Source organism: Corvus kubaryi, unplaced genomic scaffold, assembly GCF_017639235.1.
Source record: "Corvus kubaryi isolate FWS band 111438036 unplaced genomic scaffold, C.kubaryi_AGA036_p1.0 37387, whole genome shotgun sequence".
Taxonomy (NCBI): Eukaryota; Metazoa; Chordata; class Aves; order Passeriformes; family Corvidae; genus Corvus; species Corvus kubaryi.
Window position 1 is genome coordinate 14,472,088 of NW_024581129.1, and position 17,499 is coordinate 14,489,586.

The 17,499-nt window shown below is 52.6% G+C and overlaps 2 protein-coding genes across 7 annotated transcripts in view; one reads left to right on the forward strand and one right to left on the reverse strand.

Moving 5' to 3' along the window:
* SEC14L5 (SEC14 like lipid binding 5) overlaps nt 1–13,022 on the forward strand; it is a 39,781-nt gene extending 26,759 nt beyond the window's left edge. For all 6 annotated transcript variants that reach the window (XM_042036927.1, XM_042036926.1, XM_042036928.1 and 3 more), the window contains 9 exons: nt 2,917–3,106; nt 3,420–3,508; nt 3,908–3,978; nt 4,607–4,778; nt 5,415–5,549; nt 5,928–6,065; nt 6,798–7,043; nt 7,938–8,116; nt 9,106–13,022. In XM_042036927.1, the coding sequence (XP_041892861.1) occupies nt 2,917–3,106; nt 3,420–3,508; nt 3,908–3,978; nt 4,607–4,778; nt 5,415–5,549; nt 5,928–6,065; nt 6,798–7,043; nt 7,938–8,116; nt 9,106–9,211 (1,326 nt within the window). In that variant the 3' untranslated portion in view covers nt 9,212–13,022. The remainder of the gene's footprint in view (nt 1–2,916; nt 3,107–3,419; nt 3,509–3,907; nt 3,979–4,606; nt 4,779–5,414; nt 5,550–5,927; nt 6,066–6,797; nt 7,044–7,937; nt 8,117–9,105) is intronic.
* A 326-nt stretch (nt 13,023–13,348) lies between these two features.
* NAGPA (N-acetylglucosamine-1-phosphodiester alpha-N-acetylglucosaminidase) overlaps nt 13,349–17,499 on the reverse strand; it is an 11,167-nt gene continuing 7,016 nt past the window's right edge. The window contains exons 7-10 of the mRNA XM_042037609.1: nt 17,003–17,050; nt 15,533–15,664; nt 15,317–15,377; nt 13,349–14,790 (exon numbers count right to left, since the gene is read on the reverse strand). Coding sequence (XP_041893543.1) covers nt 14,532–14,790; nt 15,317–15,377; nt 15,533–15,664; nt 17,003–17,050 — 500 coding nt within the window. The 3' untranslated portion in view covers nt 13,349–14,531. The remainder of the gene's footprint in view (nt 14,791–15,316; nt 15,378–15,532; nt 15,665–17,002; nt 17,051–17,499) is intronic.

Below are 17,499 nucleotides of genomic sequence, written 5' to 3' on the forward strand. Positions count from 1 at the left end.
CAGGTAGAAACTACAGGAATATCTGTATGATGTATAATATATATACTGAATATATATGTATATATACTGTGTATATATGCACACCTGATGGAGCAAAGGGCTGTGACACCTCTCTGCCAGCTGCTCTCGTGTCACTGTGATGCTCTGCCTGTGAGTAGGGAGCTGGGGCTGGGCTCCCAGCCAGCCAGGGGGTGGTGAGTGAGCTGTGTGAGCAGCTCCCTGCTCACAGGAACAGCTTCACCAAGAAAAGGGGCTCTGCTAAACACTGCTTTTGATCTGTGTCTGCCTGTGTCTGACAGGAGGCACCAGACAGGTGGGCAGGCAGGGGTCAGTCCCCAGGTGTAACTGTGCTCTGAGACAGAGGACAGGAGGCTTTTCATGGAGACCTGTCCAGTGAAATGGTGTGGGCTCTGTTGGGGTAGGAGATACCTCACCCAGTGGGTCCTGGATGGGAGCAAGACAGGGAGGCTTTATCCCTGGTGTGACCTGCAAGGATCCTGCTTTCAGCTGGAACAGGCACCACCTAAACCTTTCTTCTGTGGGTTGGTTTTCCCCCCTCCATATCAGAGGTTGAGGAATGGAAGCTGGAGAAGGAAAACGTGAGAGCACACGAGCAAAATGTGGAACAACTGCCCCTTGGGTGCTTGGAGCTGGGCAGGGAGTGGCAGCCCTTGTTCCCTGTGCTGTGCTGGGAGCCTTGGGAAGGTGCAGCTGAATCCTGAGCTCTGGGGACACTGGCAGCTGCCTCAGGCCTTTGGGTGGCCTTTGTGGGCCTTGTCCCGAGGGGAATCTGGGCACACAGGAAGGGAGGTGCTGGCTATTGAAACTTCATCCTGAACCCCCTGACTGCTCAGCTGCTTGCTTCTCCTGATTCCCTGATAGCCTGACAGAGTAGGTCAAACTCAGGAGCTTATCCTGCAAGGCTGGGGTTTTCCCTGGAGAGGCTCTTGCCTTCCTGTGGCAATCAGTTCTTTTAATTCGGAGCAGGGGTGGCCTTATTCCTCTGTCAGAAATTATCAAAAAATAGATCTGTTTCTTGGAAAATGGCCCTTCTTATTTTTGTCTTCTGTCCTGTTTCACTATCCCTTCCCTGTTCCTTCCAAAGCAGACATTACCTTTACAGTCAGATACATTGCTGCTTAAAAAATCTGAAGAGTTTAAGGAACAAATTGCAAATGGTGTTAAAATTGCAGCAGCTCAAAGCTCTGTTCATGGCTTTGCACTGTGCAGGAGAGTGCAGCACTTTCACCAGTGAATACAAAAGCAGGCTGAAATTAAACCTTCGTTTGCTTGCACGTGGGAGTTACTGCTTTGGTTGGACAAGGATAAAAGACTAATTCCACTGTGGAGTTGTGTCTCCTTGGAGCTTCCTGCCTTTGGTCCAAACAGAAGTGCTGGATTTGCCTCTTGCCTGGAGCTGTGTACAGGGGAGGCTTGGAACATGAAAAGTAGCAAACCTTCCACCAGCCATCCCCTTTCCTGCAGAGATCCTGGGGCTGCTGTGGGTGTCTGGGCTGGGTCTGATGAGTGACAGCTGCCTCTGAGCAGCAGGAACACAAACCTGAATTATCTGATGAAAACTCTGCTGGCTTTTAAACTTGCTGTGATACAGAGTTCCTCTAAATACTCCTGGGATCCTCTTTGGGATGGCTACCCTCTCCTTTCCAGGATGTACAGATGCAGTGTTAGAACCAGCATCAATCTCCCCCCTGCTCCTCAGGTGCTTTAGGCTTGGTTTAGGCTGCCTGAACTCTGCCCCTTCTTTAGGTGAGTCAGTTCTGACCATCTCTTGCTTGTGAATCCGAGATTGCTCCCTCCTGACATAGCTGCCAGCCTTGCTTTCTTCCCAGCTTTCTGATTCCCTGAGCATGGCTTTGGACAAACAAAGGAGCTTTGACTCCTGGACATGGGGGTTTGTGTCCCAGCAGGGCTGGGAGTGCTCGGGTTGTGCTAGCAGAGTATGGATGCTCTGGAGGAGAGAATCCCTGCTCCACAGAGCTGGAATTTTTAATGGAAACTTGTAGAGAATGAGGCCAAGCACTTTTGGGGAAATTAGAGTGAGGGGCTGGGAATCCAGCAGCACGTGCAGCTTTAATCCAGTTGGATTTGCAGCTGACAGGCTCTTAGGCAGATTTGGCACTTCTGTGGAATCCGCCAGGGTCATTGTTAATTCCTGCTGCTTGGCATTCCTGGCAAGTTTTCTTTGATTCCTCAGCTAAAGAGGACAGGGCAGATGTGGAAGGAGGTTGGAAGAAGCCATTCTGCAGACTTGCTTTGGAAAGCTTTTGTGCCTGTGATGTTAGAATTACTGACAGTGCTGGCATGAGTGATCAGGAGAGAGTGTGTTGTAGTTTTGGTTGATTTGGACCAAGAGTTACTGTGGTGTGGTGGAGCAGGGAAGCCTTTGGAAGCACTCAGCAGCTTTCCTGTTCAAACAGCAGCAGCAGGGCCTGCACAAGAGCTGGAATTGGTCCTGGTGGCATCATTCAGGCTGCAGAGCTGTGATTCCCCTCCAATGCCTGGTGTGGTTCACGTGTTACCTGTGTTTGTTACCTGTTGCCATCCCGTGCTGCTTTGCCCTGGGCAGGTGAACTTGCAGCTCCCTGACTTTCACACGGTATTTTGGTGCTCCTTGTGGATCACCAGCCAAGAGAAACATCAGCCAGCCCGGGGTTTGCTGGGGCTCCTGGGAATTGCACTGGGGAAGGGCTTCCCACAGGCAGTGACTCAGTCACTTCTTTTGTGCTCCTGGCACCCTCTGCTGCTTCCAGCTGGGTTAGCGAGGGAGGCAGAGTGGGAGTTTAATGTTTGCTGTCTTAGTTTTAAGAGATTAAAAAATGGTGTAGAGTGTGCAGCCTCGTCTGCAGGCCAAATGGAACATTCCAGTCCTGATGCTGGGACTTTCTCTTCTTGCAGATCCCCAAGGATGAGCACATCCTGCGGTTCCTGCGCGCCCGTGACTTCAACATCGACAAGGCACGGGAGATGCTGTGCCAGTCGCTGTCCTGGCGCAAGCAGTACCAGGTGGATTTCATCCTGCAGTCCTGGAGACCCCCGGCCCTGCTGGAGGAGTACTACACCGGGGGGTGGCACTACCAGGACAAAGGTGAGGAGCTGCCCCTGGCACAGGCTGGTTCTGGCACCACACCAGTGAGCCGGGATGTTGAAGAGAGCTGTATGGACATTTGAAAAGTTAACAAAGCAGTTCAATGCCTGTGAGCAGCCACTCTGCTTCCCTGTAATTGTATTTCCTCTGCACACATCTGGCAGATCAGTCAGTGCAAAGCAATTTCTCTGAAAAGGTTGCTTTTGGCAGTGATTTTTATCCTTTCAAATATTTAATGTGGCTTTTGAATATGGTATGAGAGTGATGCCTGGGGGACTAAAGTGCTCCCCTCTCGAAACCCTTTGTTTTGAAGATGGGCGGCCGCTCTACATCCTCCGCCTTGGCCAGATGGACACCAAGGGTTTGGTGAAGGCCCTGGGAGAGGAGTCCCTGCTGCGACACGTGAGCTGTGCCTTCGTGTGCCACCTGTTCCCCTCGGGGTGTTTGGAAGTCTTGTCATGGGGCATCAGGAATCCTGGAATGGTTTGGGTTGGAAGGAACCTTAAAAGTAACCAAGTCCCACCCCCTGCCATGGCAGGGACACCTTCCACTGTCCCAGGCTGCTCCAAGCCCCAATGTCCAACCTGGCCTTGGACACTGCCAGGGATCCAGGGGCAGCCCCAGCTGCTCTGGGCACCCTGTGCCAGGGCCTGCCCACCCTCCCAGGGAACAATTCCTTCCCAATGTCCCATCCAGCCCTGCCCTCTGCTATCTGTATTTTTTTAAAATAAGATCTCCAGGCCATCGTGGTTCCTTGGCCATGCTCGGGCTAATCCCTGTCTGTGCTGGCTTTGATTCCAGGTTCTGTCCATTAACGAGGAAGGACAGAAGAGATGTGAGGAAAACACCAACATCTTTGGCCGCCCCATCACGTCAGTATAATTGGTTTTCCTGAATGCTTGCAGACTTTCCCTGCCACGGTGAAGGATGCTGCTGTGGTTTGGGGTGATGTCCTTGGGGTTACAGTGCGGACAGCAGTGTGTGTTACGGGCTCTATGGGGACCACAGACATATATAAATTTATTTGTTAGACTGAAATGCAGACAAATCCTGCAGTTTCATTGGAAAGCAAGCATTGATCCTTCCTTACATCATTTTCATATCCCATCTCAGATTAATTTCATCTTCCTGTCTTGGTGATTTTAATCCACATCTTTGAAATTCAGGGTTTTTATTTAAATACAGGAGCCTGTCTGCCAGATTCCACCTTCATTTAAAATGCATTTTTACATTATTTTTAGCAATAGGCCTGCATACCTTCACCCTCTTCCAGAGTTACAGATGTTCTTGCCCTTGGGTTTGGGTGTCTGTGTTACCTGGAGCTCACCTGGATTTGGGTGTCTGCTGCCTGAGTGGAGATGTGCTTTTTATTGGAACTGCTGGTGTCCCTTGTTGGCTTCCCTGGATCCCCCACGGCCTGTGGGGTTACTGTGGATCCTAAACTGAGCAGCCACCACATTCCAAAGTTCTGACAGCTCTTTTCCTGCCTGTTTATTTTAGATCCTGGACTTGCCTGGTGGACTTGGAAGGGCTCAATATGAGGCACCTCTGGCGGCCTGGGGTGAAGGCCCTGCTCAGGATCATTGAGGTGGTGGAGGACAACTACCCCGAGACCCTGGGAAGGCTCCTGATCGTGAGAGCACCACGGGTCTTCCCCGTGCTCTGGACCCTGGTGGGTGAAACCTGGGCTCTGCAGGATCACTGGCACTTGTGCAGGTTCACAAAGAGCTACATCAGCAGAGGCAGGGAGGGAGAAACTCCAGGCAGCTTGTGGTGAGCTCCTGAAGAGGCCAGAGCAGAGCCAGGCCGTGGGGTTCCTGTAGCTCACGGGGTTCTAGTGACTGCCATCCACCAGGACAGGATGAGAAACCTGAATCCCACCCCATTCCACCCAAACTTGGTGGGTTTTCGTATAGATGGGAAAGGACAGGTATCTTTTAGTCTCAGGCTGTAGGGCACTGAAGGGTAGTAAGTAGTAAATAATAAATCTGGTTCTGCCTGGTGCCTGCTGGCTGCTCTGGCAATGTGAGAAAGTGGTTGTTACATTTCTTGTGAGGTTTATAGGTGAGGCAGTGACTGTAGGCTTTCCTGTACATGAAGCAGAAAGTGCTGTGAGATGATGATACAGAGAGAGAGAACACTTTCCATTTGTTATCCCTTTCTTTGGGAAATGCCTCAGAGCTGTGAAGCTCTGCACTCTGCTGAGACCTTCCAGGCTAGAGCCCAAAGCATCGTGGTGAGATGGCTCAGACAGTGTCTCCAGCTGCCCTCAGTGACAGCCGTGTCTTCTGTGCCCTTTGTCTTTCAGGTCAGTCCCTTTATCAATGAGAACACACGGCAGAAGTTCCTCATCTACAGTGGCAATAACTACCAGGGCTCAGGAGGGCTGGTGGACTACGTGGACAAGGACGTGATCCCAGACTTCCTGGGAGGAGACTGCATGGTGAGTTTTCTTTCCTCTTGTGCAGGTGGAATCTGGAAGTGATTCCCTCTTCCTCACCACCTCGGCCTTCCACTGCCTTCTGAGAGGTGTTGAGCCTCTGTGCTGGCCAGGATCCCCCTGCTCTGGGCACGGGGCAGTTCATTTGGGCACAGGAGGCTGCCCTGCAGTGGTGGTGCTGCCCTGGGGATCCTGGAGCAGGGGCAGAGGGCAGCTCTCTACAGGGAGCTCAGACAAACCCTGGTAGTTCCAGTGAACTCAGAGCCACTGTGCAATCCTGGCTCAGCTGAGGGCTCAGCCTGTGTCTGACAGCCAGCAAGTGTTCCTGGTTCACTGCTGGGACGTCCTGACCCCTCCTGTTTGTCTGTGTGACCATTGCAGTGCACTGTCCCAGAAGGGGGGCTCGTCCCCAAGTCCCTTTATCAAACCGAGGACGAACCGGAGAACTCGGATCACATCCGGCTGTGGACAGAAACCATCTACCACTCTGCAAGTGTCCTCAAAGGAGCCCCCCACGAGGTACAGAGCAGAGCTTCCCTGGGCTGCAGGAGCTGCTGGGCTGGGACAGTGATGTGTCCCCTCTGCTGGGGCTCACTGGAGCAGCCAAGGGTTCCCACAGAGGGAGCAGGAGAGGGCTCGGCAGCAGCTGCTGTTCCTGGACAGGATCAGCTGGAAGTGTGGGAGTTAAGAACAGCAGTTTGAGCAGCAGTGTCTCTTATCTCTACTATGGCCTGATCTTCTGTAAGGTCCAGTCTCTTCTTCCTCCTCCTGGGGGAAATAAAGGCCCCTCAGTTTCCCCTCTGACAGTTCAGCTCCCATTCGTAGCTGGGACAGTGATGGGGTTGATAAAGGAAGGTGTGTGCTGGGAACTGCCAGATGGGAGTCACCAGGAAACAGAATGTCCCAAAGAGGAGCAATTAAGTGCCAGATCAGCCCTCTGGCCTCTCTGATGGGGAGTGACTGATTTAGCTCTTTGCTGTGTCCTGCTTTGTGCCTCAGTTCCACTGAGGTTTTCCTAGAACAAGTAACTCATTTACGAACAACTCTGATATGGGGAGAGAAGGTGAAAACACCTGAGTGGGTGTGGTAGGGCTGGGAATGGGAGTTGGTGTGTGTCCCCCTCAGGAATCAAGACCATCAGCCAGCTGAAGGATTGAGGGGCCAAGTGTGTTTGCCCCAGAGTGGGGAGGAACACACTGCTGCCATCTGAGCACCTGACCCTGCAAGGGCCTTGTTCTGGTCCCTTCTTAGATACTTGTGGAGATCCTGGAAGGGGAATCTGTCATCACCTGGGACTTTGACATCCTGAAGGGAGACGTGGTTTTCAGCCTCTTTCACTCCAAACGAGCTCCTGAGCCAAGTCACAAAGAAGCTGCGTCACCAAGCCCGTCTGCTGCAGGGGACAATGTGCAGCTCATCGACAAGACCTGGGTGCTGGGGGTGGATTACAGCCGGGTGGAGTCCCCTCTGGTCTGCAGGGAAGGAGAGAGCATCCAGGTCAGAGGGGTTTGGGTTCTGGCATGGGTTTAGAGTCCTGCAAACTCCAAAGTAATCAGGTGGTAGGGAGGGAACTGATGGCGTGGGAAATGAGGTACTGCTGGAAATGGGGGCTGTGGCCATTCCCAGCAGCTGGGGAGGAGGGTTCTGCCCCCTCAGGTGAGACCCCACCTACAGAGCTGCCTCCAGCCCTGGGATCCAACAGCAGAGGGACGTGGAGCTGCTGGAGAGAGTCCAGGGGAGGCCACGGAGATGCCCCAAGGGCTGGAGCCCCTCTGCTCTGGAGCCAGGCTGGGAGAGCTGGGGGTGCTCACCTGGACAAGAGAAGGCTCCAGGGAGAGCTCAGAGCCCCTTGCAGGGCCTAAAGGGGCTCCAGGAGAGCTGCAGAGGGACTGGGGACAAGGCATGGAGGGACAGGACACAGGGAATGGCTTCCCAGTGCCAGAGGCAGGGTTAGATGGGATATTGGGAAGGAATTGTTCCCTGCGAGGGTGGGCAGGCCCTGGCACAGGGTGCCCAGAGCAGCTGTGGCTGCCCCTGGATCCCTGGCAGTGTCCAAGGCCAGGTTGGACATTGGGGCTTGGAGCAGCCTGGGACAGTGGAAGGGGGTGGGAATGGGCTGAGCTTTAAGGTCCATTCCCACCCAAACCATTCTGTGATCATTTTCTGGTTTCCCTGTGAAAGTGGGGAATCCTAATTTAGAGGGAGTCATTGGAAAGAGACTCCAAGCTAAAAATCTAATGGAAAATAAGCTAAACAAGCTTTTCTTCCCCCCCTACTGGTACTACAGGGCTGTGTCTCAGGCAGGTGGAACAGGTGAATGACACCTGTGCTGGGCCATGCAGCCATTCCCCAAGACACCCGTGGTCACCTGCTGTCCCTCCCTCTCTGCAGGGGTCCCATGTCACACGCTGGCCTGGCTTTTACATCCTGCAGTGGAGGATGCACGGGCCCCTGCCCTGCTCCAGCTCCAGCCTCCCCCGTGTGGACGATGTCCTGGCCTCCCTGCAGGGCTCCAGCCACAGGTGCAAACTCATCTACTACTACGAGGTGCTGGCCTCCAAGGACTTCAGGTAGGGCATTTACAAGGGGTTCACTACGAGTTGCACTGAGTGTGAGTTAAACATTTGGGTATCAGAGACCCCACAGGGGCTGTGTTTCACTGACAAGTGGATGGACACAAAACTGGTGGCATTGGTGGCATTTTTGTGCAGCCAATCTCCCCATGTGCTGTAGATACTTAAAAGTTCCCTTGACTCTGTGTCCACCAGTGGCCTTTGTGCTTTGGGTCTTGTTTGCAGCTGCCTGAAGAGCAGGAGGTTTTTGACTCAGGAGGGTTTTTATCTTAGTTGGGAATATTTTGAGAAGCTGCTTTTGGAGTAATTTATATACCAGCTGGGCTATTTCCCAGATAATTTTGTTTGGCACTTGAGAAGGACGAGCACTTCTGAACAGGTGAAGAGTTAGGGTGTGCCTGGCCTCCTCCTTCAGTGCTGAAAGCACTTCCCAAACTCCTGTTAATCTGAACTCTCTGCAAGTCCTTGACCTTTCCCTAGAGCTGGAGGAAGCATTGGGCAGAACAGACCTGAAGGTGCTGAGCTTGAGGTGTGACCTGGCCAGGTCCTGTGGGGTCAGAGCAGCAGAAATGCCTCACTCCAGTCATGCAGATGTGTTCCTTGGGGCTCTTCCTGAGCCCAGCCTGCTTTTGGCAGGAGGAGCTGGAGCTGCTGGAGTTGGGACTCTGGTGTTCAGCAGCCTGGAGTCCTTGGGTTCACAAGGCTGCATTTGGAGTGCTGTGAGCTTTTCTTTCTCCTCAGGGACAGCTCCCAGAGGCTCCAGCTGTGTCCCCTTCCCCAGAACAGTAGTCAGAGGCAAGGAATAATATCTGTAACTGGGAAAAAATGACTGATGAATATTTCATCATGACACAGAGCTTCTTAGAGAGCAAGTGGGAAATGAGACAAAAATTACTCTGCAAGTGTTAGAGAGCTGATCTGTGAGAGGAACAGTTATCCCTTAATTGCTGCCTTCCTAACAGCACATCTGCTCTGTCCCATCCTAGGGGATCCATGTCGAGCCTGGAATCTTGCAACAGCGGCTTTTCCCAGCTGAGTGGAGTCACCACATCTTCCAGCCAGTCCCAGAGCAGCTCCCACCTTTCCAGATAGCAGAGCCAAGGCTACAGCAGCAGGGGGAGACCCCCCGGGGCTGCTCCAGCCCCAAACCAAAGAGCTCCAGGGCTGAGCCGTGGGGCAGTCAACTGGACACACAGAGGCCTCTGGGAGCTGCTTCAGCCACAAAAACTGAAATTCCAAGGGCAGGTTTAGGAGGTTTGGGCCAGCTGCCTGCCTCTCAGTAGTCTCCTTCACCACCTGTGGATTTTGGGTGCCTGTGAGTTTGCAGGAATCCGTTCCACTCCGCTCCAAAGGGCTCTTCCCATCGGTCCTTTTCCCGCAGAGGAGGCTGATGTTGCCTTACCTGTTGGACCTTTAGATAATTCCTGGGTAGCAAAAGGAAGGGAATTTCCTGGGTGCCCACGGGGTACTGGTTCCACACTGGACAGTCAAGTGGGCATTCCAGGGGCAGGGAAGGAACTGCCAACACCTGGGTATGGGTAGGACGGTTCAGAAATCACTTCCAGGTCAAACCAAAAACCTCTTCTGGTCTGGCAGGATGCTCTGGGAAATGTGTTGGATTTTTTTAACCCTGCTGAGAAACAAAGTCAAAATGGTTTTTTTAGAAATTCCAGGCGTTGAATCTGCCTGCAGCAAGTGGCATCTTCCAAACTATTGTTTCTTTTTACTCAGGTTTACAGCAATAATGAGTAGGTCTGTCCCATTCCTGAGTGAATGGGAACTGAATCCAGTTCTAAAGGGCTAAGAAAAGCAATATTTGATTTCCTGAAGGCACAAGATTTTCTGGCAGTATTACAGACTTGCTTCTTTTAAACATGAGCTCACTTGAAACCTTTCAGAGAGGCATGTATGTATGTAAGCACTTACTGAAGCCTATTTATTCTATACTAGCTTATTTTAAATTGTTTTTTAACTTATTTATAATGTCAGAAATGACTATTTATTAAAAGTCACCTTTTTTTAATGGGATGAATTTTGTTTAAGAGAGGAATAACTGCTTGTCTTCAATCCCAAGCAATCTTTCTGCTTGGGTGCCGATCTTTGGGATCGCTGATGTTCCTGCAAAAGGGCTGCACTGGGGTAAGGGCTGTGCCACCTTCCTTGCAAGGAAAGGTGACAGTCCAATGCTTTTTTTGGACTGTTTTTTAGGATTAAGAAACAGGGATTGAGTTCAGGAGTTGTCATGAAGATGCACTGTCTTCCTACACACCAAAAATGCCATGTTTGTCCCTAATCTGATTGTTCCTCTAGTCAGGTTGGGGAGCAAAGTTATCCATGTTCTTGTCCAGGTGGCAACAGAATGAGAACAGGTGTCAAATACTCACCAGGTTTTTATTCAGGAATCTGTGAAGTTGTTCCTTCCCACCCTGCTTTTTTTATCACTGGTTTTGAAGCACCAGGCTCTGCCAAAGGAGGAAAGAGCCAAAATATTTGGGACAATGGGAGGCAAAACTTGATACGGTTTTGAGTTGTTTGGTGGGGTTTTTTAAGGATTGGAGCCAAGGGAATCACTCTCCACCTTGCATCTCTCCCTGTGAACAGGTAACTTGGTTATGTAGAGCTCAGGGAAGTTCTGATTCCCAGTTCTCAGTTGTTCCATAGACTTGAATGTTTCTCCCAGACAAATGAAACTTCTGTCTCTGGCATTTCAGCGTAACTGGAGTCTGATAAAGAGGGACAAATACCACCTTTCCTCTGGAAGGTCAGGAATTCTGGAAGCAAAAGTGCATGTGTGTATCCCTCATGGAAAATCCTTGACCCAGAATAAAATCTGATTCTAGAAACAGTTTCAGACTCCCAAAGCCCCAGGAGCAAACCCAGCCCTGTCCCCCCTGTGCTGTTTCAGGATTTTACCTTCCTTTTTCTCGTGGTTGCTCACGTCCTACAGTGGCAACATTCCTGTTCCCTGGGTTTGCTCTGGGTAAGAATCTCTTCCTTTGCCTTGGACTTTTTTTTTAGATTTTATTTTAAAATGTGGGACATGCTTTTTTCTGCCCATCAGAAGTTTTGGGTGTTTTAACTTTTGTCAGGGAAGCACCTGGAATTTGGCCTCTGGTAGGTCTCTGAAGGGTGAGGTGAAGGGCTGCTTCCACAGAGTGTTCCTGGCTCTGGGGATATCCCAATCCCAGTTTTTCCCCTTGTTCCCTGGCAGTACCACTCCTCTGCCCATAAGAGATTGTGGCACAGGTCTGTGAAGCAGCTTGTGACCTCTCCTTGGCAGGGCTGCCTGGGTTATTCCACCTGACAATTTACTTTGAAACCAATTTAAATAATCCAATCTTTTTTCCCTTTTTCTCCTGAATGTTAACAGGAGAAAGGGAGCAACACCTTTTTAAACCTGACCTTGTGAACTGCAGAGACCAGAGACACAGAATTCTTCTACATCACCTTTTTCCCCCTCAAATGACATCAGTGTGCTTTAGAAAACAAACCCACAGTTTTCTTCACAGTGAGTTGAGTCTGGGAGGGGTTCTGGATCCTCCAAAATCTCCTAAGCCAGAGCCTTGGGAAATGGCCTCATTTTGGGTGCTGACAGTGATGCAGCAAAGCCCTCCCTGCTCCCTCCCCAGCAGCTGCTCTGCAGCAAGGCCAAGGAGCTCGGGCTGTGTGCAGGGAACGAGCTGCTCCTGAAGAACCGGCTCCCAGGAGCTCGGGGCTCTCCCCGTTCCAGATACTCCGTATGCAAACACAACACCTACCTCAGAGCCGGTGCCACGTCTCACGGCTGGGAGGGGAGTGCTGTGCCACAGTTCAGTTAAATGGGGCCAGACGGGAAACCTTCATTCTCAGCAAGCTCTCCAGGTTTGCCCCAGTCCCTGGGGCCCGTCCCAGGGCTGGGAAGGGCAAACACGGGGCGTGAGGATGGATGTCGGATGGCCTCAGCCGTGGTTCAGGGCACAGTCCTGAGCCGTTTTTTGCTGCCTCTCCGGTGTGAAAAGGGCTTTTCCCCGCTGAAGGAGAGAGAAGGGCTGAGCCCCCGGGGCACCGGGCCGGCTGCAGCTCGGCAGGAGCCGGCACCGGGGGCTCTCCCACGAGGCTCCTCAGCAGCTCTGCCGTTCCTCAGCTCCTGGACTCGCTGTTGGGAAGAGAATTCCCGATTGGCACCAGGGAATCCTGAGTGACTGAACTGCGGCCGTGTTCCTCTGCTCAGCCAGCTCGGTTCTGGCCGCTCCCTTTCAGGAACTTCGAGTAACAATTTCTAATTCCAGTTTGGTTTATTATCTAAAGATTTTGAAAATGCCATAATCCACTTGCAATTCCCAGGAGGAATTGGTGAGCCCAGCTCTCCACCACACTGGGCTGAGAAGCTGCTGGGGCTGAGGCCAGCCCTGCTCCATGCAGGGAATCCCTCATCTCAAAAGGCATTTTACGAGCTCACACTGCTTTAATATCCCAAATGTTTGTACTGTGAGCAATTAATGCAAGGTAGAGACTTAACTGACAGCAGCTGTCAAAGATTCCTGCATGCAATTAGCTTTAATATTCCTCCAACACCTTTGTGATGCTCCTTACATCTGATTATTTCTCTCTTGGAAGGTGAAATTGGAGTCAAGTCACGTTTGCTGGCTTTTAGTGACACCAACACCCACTTCCAAGCTTTCAGTTACACGTAAGTTAAATGGGCATTAATTAATTTTTTTAGCAAGCACTTACATTCTCTCCCTTGCAGCTGGCTTTGGTTTTACACACTGAGATCTCATTTTTCTCAGCCAAAACCCCCAAACCTCCTGTAAGAGCCCACCACAGAGCGCTGTAACAACAACTGTCCTCCAGTGACCGTGTCTGTGGGTCCTGGTAGAGCTGTACTTTTGGGTATGATGGAAATAAAACATCTCTGAGAACACGTGGAATTGTTTGATTCAACTGTTGAAACTGCAGGGCAATGAGAATTTAAGCCTGTGTGTTGCTCTCTTTGCCCCCAGAAGCAGAGGTAAGGCTTGTATTCACTTTTTCCTGCTTTTTAACTAAAATGTTTGAGCTTTTTTCTAGAGAACCAGCGTTTTTTGTTTACTTTCCTAGCACAGAGTGGGCTGGAACAGCACAGCCTGCAGTGTGACTGTTATAAAAAATAAAGGAGCCCCTGGGTTCCACTGGGTGGCTGAGGTTAACTGGGAAAGGATCACAGCTCCTGCTGCAGCTGGACATCAGGAATTTCAAGGTTCAGGCAGGTAGCACTAATAGACTTTATTCAAGTTTCAAATAATCTTCTGTAAATCATAGAAAAATAGAGTCTCTTGGTTACAGGCTGATTGGATGCCAACACTGGCACAGAAATTACACATCCTTTACTTGGAGAGGTAAAAAAGGGAGTGCATAAAGATGTGTGAGGCTCAGACAGGCTCTCACCCCTCTGCAGCATCCAAGGGGCTCATGCAAGGCTGGGGTTCCCTCACAGGGAAGCAATCTCAAACACTGTTTAATGGAACTGCAAGGATGTGCTCCACATTTCCAGACGAGCTGTTCGGGATCCTGGCTTGGCTGGGGCCCTTGCTGGTCCCTCTGAGGAGTGCCCAGCTGGGCCAGGGCAGCCCAGTCTGTGTCATGCCAGCCGTGCCAGGCTCTCCCTGTCCGTGCCCCTCCCCACAGGGAGAGCTCCGGGCTGTGTCAGGGCCGGGGTCCCTCAGCTGATGGAGCCGGGCAGGGCCCTTCAGCTCCGGGGAGCTGGAGCGATGCACAAACGGAACCTGTGACCTGACAGGGCTTTCTGTGGTGCTGTGCTGTAGGAGCTGCCCCAAAACACAGCACTCATCACCCTCTGGGGCTGCTCTGGGCTGAAGATTGGTCAGAAAACATTCCAGCCCTGCACGGGGCTGTCACAACCCTGGGTGTCACCCCTGAGCCACCACCGTGGCCAGGGGAAGAGGGCTCTGCTTGCCTGTTTCAACATTTTAGAACAAACGTTTTGTCACTTTTCTGATTAAAATCTGAGCTTAGCAAGGAAGGGCAGACATTGACTGTAATACCCTTAAGCCCAGCTTTGTACTAGAGGCGATTTATCTTACATCTTAAAAATACTCAGCACTGCTCAGGTGAACAGGGACCCTTCTGAGGTACCGTAGCTTGCATCCTTCACCTGTTTCCCTCAAGTTTTGGAAGGAACCAGGCCCTCTCCTGCTGCAGCTGTGGAATTCCCTCACCCAGGGGATGTCCTGCATCCCCTAATGCTGCAGTCCTGAGTGCTGGAGCAGCAGGGAAAAGAAAACCATGGCCTCACAAGCAGGGGAGTTCTTGGGCTGAGGTTCCTCAGGCAGCAGTTTGAGACTCCCAGTGGGAAGAACCCCAGTCTCAGTTGGTGCTGAGGGGCTGTGCAGGGGTGCACAGTGAAATACCTCATCTCTTCCCATCCACGACTCTAAAGGAGATCTTGGTTTGGGTCCTGAGTGTCCTCAGGTTCCCGAGTGTCCTCCGGCTCCTGAATATCCTCCCGGTCCCAGGCAGCAGAGGGCGGTCTGTGCGGGGTGTCCCTGTTGATGTCCCTCAGGGGGTGGTAGCGATAGTCCCAGTCCCGGTGCTGCCGCTGTGCCCGCACCCGCAGCACCAGCCCCACGTTCCCCAGGGCACTCAGCAGAAGCACCAGGGCCAAGGCAGAGCTCAGGGAGAGCCACGAGCCTCTGTGGGACACACAAATCACATCACCAACAGCTCACCTGTGTCACCTGTGCCCAGTGTGCAGAGGATTGTCCTCCCTTCTCTGCATTCCCGAGCTTGTGGGCCTGCTCTCAGGCAGGACAGAATCACGGAATCTTTTAAGTTGGGAAAGCCTCTGAGGTCATCGAGTCCAACCATTCCCCAGCACTGCCAAGGCCACCACTGACCTGTGTCCCCAAGTGCCACACCCACACGGCTTTTCAATCCCTCCAGGGATGGTGACCCCAGCCCTGGGCAGCTGTGCCAGTGCCTGACCACCCTTCCCATGAAGGAAATTCCCAAATATCCAACCTAAGCCTCCCCTGGCACTACTTGAGGCCATTTCCCCTTGTCCTGTCCCTGTTCCCTGGGAGCAGAGCCCAACCACCCCCCCCGGCAGGGAGTTGTGCAGAGCCACAAGGTCCCCCCTGATCCCCCTTTTCTGCAGACTGAACACTCCCCATGCTCTGTGACAGCCTCTGAGATGCACAGTGAGCACCACACGCTTACTCTGACAGAGAGAATTTTTCTTTGCTCTTTTCCTTATTCTGGGAAGCCAAACACTGCCCAGCTGGAAAACAAAGAGGGAAGAAAGGTGGGGAAGGGTGTAAAATTCCACTAAAAAAGAGCAAGCTTAAGCAGAGCTGGTGACTAAGCAAACACCATTATGCACTAAAGCTGCTCTTCCAACTCTTTTTTAGACCCCACCCCCCTGCAGTCGGGTACCTCTGTGTAAGTGGTCCTGCAGTGCCCCGTGGTGGGTGATGTTGCAGCTGCCCGTCTCGGGGTCACAGGGACACGAGTGGTCACATGCACAGCGGCTCTGGCAGCTCGGCCCAAACCAGCCCAGGGGACACTCTGGGGATGGGATCACAAAGGGATTGGTCATTGCCAAAGCTCCAACTGCTCTGAGACCACCCAGGCTGTGGCTGCAGCTCCCCCAGCTCAGCTGAGCCTGCAGCAGCCTGGGAGCACCGTGCTGGGAGTCCCAGGCTGCTCTCTGGTGTGCCTCAGAGGGAAGTTTGTGAGGAACTGGGATCACAGAATCATGCAATGGTTTGAGTTGGAAGGGACTTCAAAGCTCATCTTGCTCCAACCGCCTGCCACGGGCAGGGACAGCTTCCACTGTCCCAGCCTGCTCCAAGCCCCATCCAGCCTGGCCCTGGACACTGCCAGGGATCCAGGGGCAGCCACAGCTGCTCTGGGCAACATCTCTGGGATGGGATTGGCTGAGTGTTCCCAGAATGGAACAGAGCATCACTGACAGAATCAGGCACCCAGGAAGTTCACTCGGATACAGGGGGGCCTGGAGTGGTTACAGGACGGAGAACAGGGCGAGCTCCGTTAGCACTGGCACAAGGAGTGTGACGGTGGGATGGCAGTGCAGCCCTCTGGAGCATTCCACAGGCACTGACCTGGATCACCTGAGGCCTGGGCTCCAGCAGGGCCTGGTGCAACACCCTGGAGCAGAGGATGTTTTGTGTTCACTCAGGGGCTCTGGGAAACGAATGCAGTTCTTTGGGGCTGAGACTAAACAGGAATCCACAATTTTCTGTTGATGAAGCAAACTCCTCTTTCCTCTCTGCTCCTTCCTCTCCTTTCTAGCCCCTTTGGGTAGGATAGGCAGGCCCCAAAGAGCTGGGAGCCACCTGGTGATGTTCAGGCCTGAGCTGCCCTGGCAGACCTGCCCCTTGCTTTGCCTACAACAGGTGGCTCAGAGGTGACACAAAACGCTGTCCCCAGCCCCGGTGGTCACTGAGAGCAGCCCTTACTGTGCTCACAGCCGGCGGGGCAGGAACAGGCTCCGTGCATGGGGTCACAGGAGCTGCTGTGCTGGCACCGGCATTTCTGGCTGCAGGACTCCCTGTAGGAACCAGGGGCACAAGCAGAGATGTCACCAGGGCCCTGGCTGCAGAGGTGAGCAATCCCAGCTCACAGCCACAGCTCAGGGTGTGGAGGGATGCCCAGCAACAAGCTGAGTGTGTGCCCTGAACAAGGAGCAAGGGCTTGAGTGTCTCACACCAAGCCAATTGTGGATGTTCCAGCTTCAACTGAACTCTAACTGCCAAAACAGAGCAGCCCACGGGGTGGCCTTTCCCTTCCCTGCTCCCTCTCGGGCAGGCAGCTGTTGGGAAGGGGTTCCCACTCCCCTCTCCCTGGCTGTGAAGAGGCAGTGGAGTAGCAGTCAGTATTTACCTTCAGTGCAGTTGCTGCCAGTCCAGCCGGCGTCACACAGGCATCCAGCTATGCAAACACACAGAACAGGCATTACTGACAACAAAAAACACTTGGAAGCAGCAAGGACTCGAAATTAGGAGCCTCTGCCTCTTGAGGTGTCCTCTTACCCCTGCTAGGGAACCCCCAGAAGAGGAATCCTGTGCTCACACAAAGGGTGGGTTCACACACACCCCCTCCCCAGCTGCAGAGCAGAATCCCTGCTGATGGCATTCCCGGGGATCAGCTCTGGGTCAGCTACTGGCAACACCTGCACCCACCAAGCTCTGCCCAGCCACTGGGGCACACTTGAATGAAAGTTGAGTCAGGAGGACAGGAAGAGAGTAACGGGATTGGGCACAGAGGGGCAGAAGCTGGGGTCAGACATTCCAGCAATCCCTAGGTTCAGATTCATGGAAGAGTAGTGTCATGGGTTAGCAAGCATAGTCCCGGAAGGGACGTCCTTGCTAAGGGGTGCT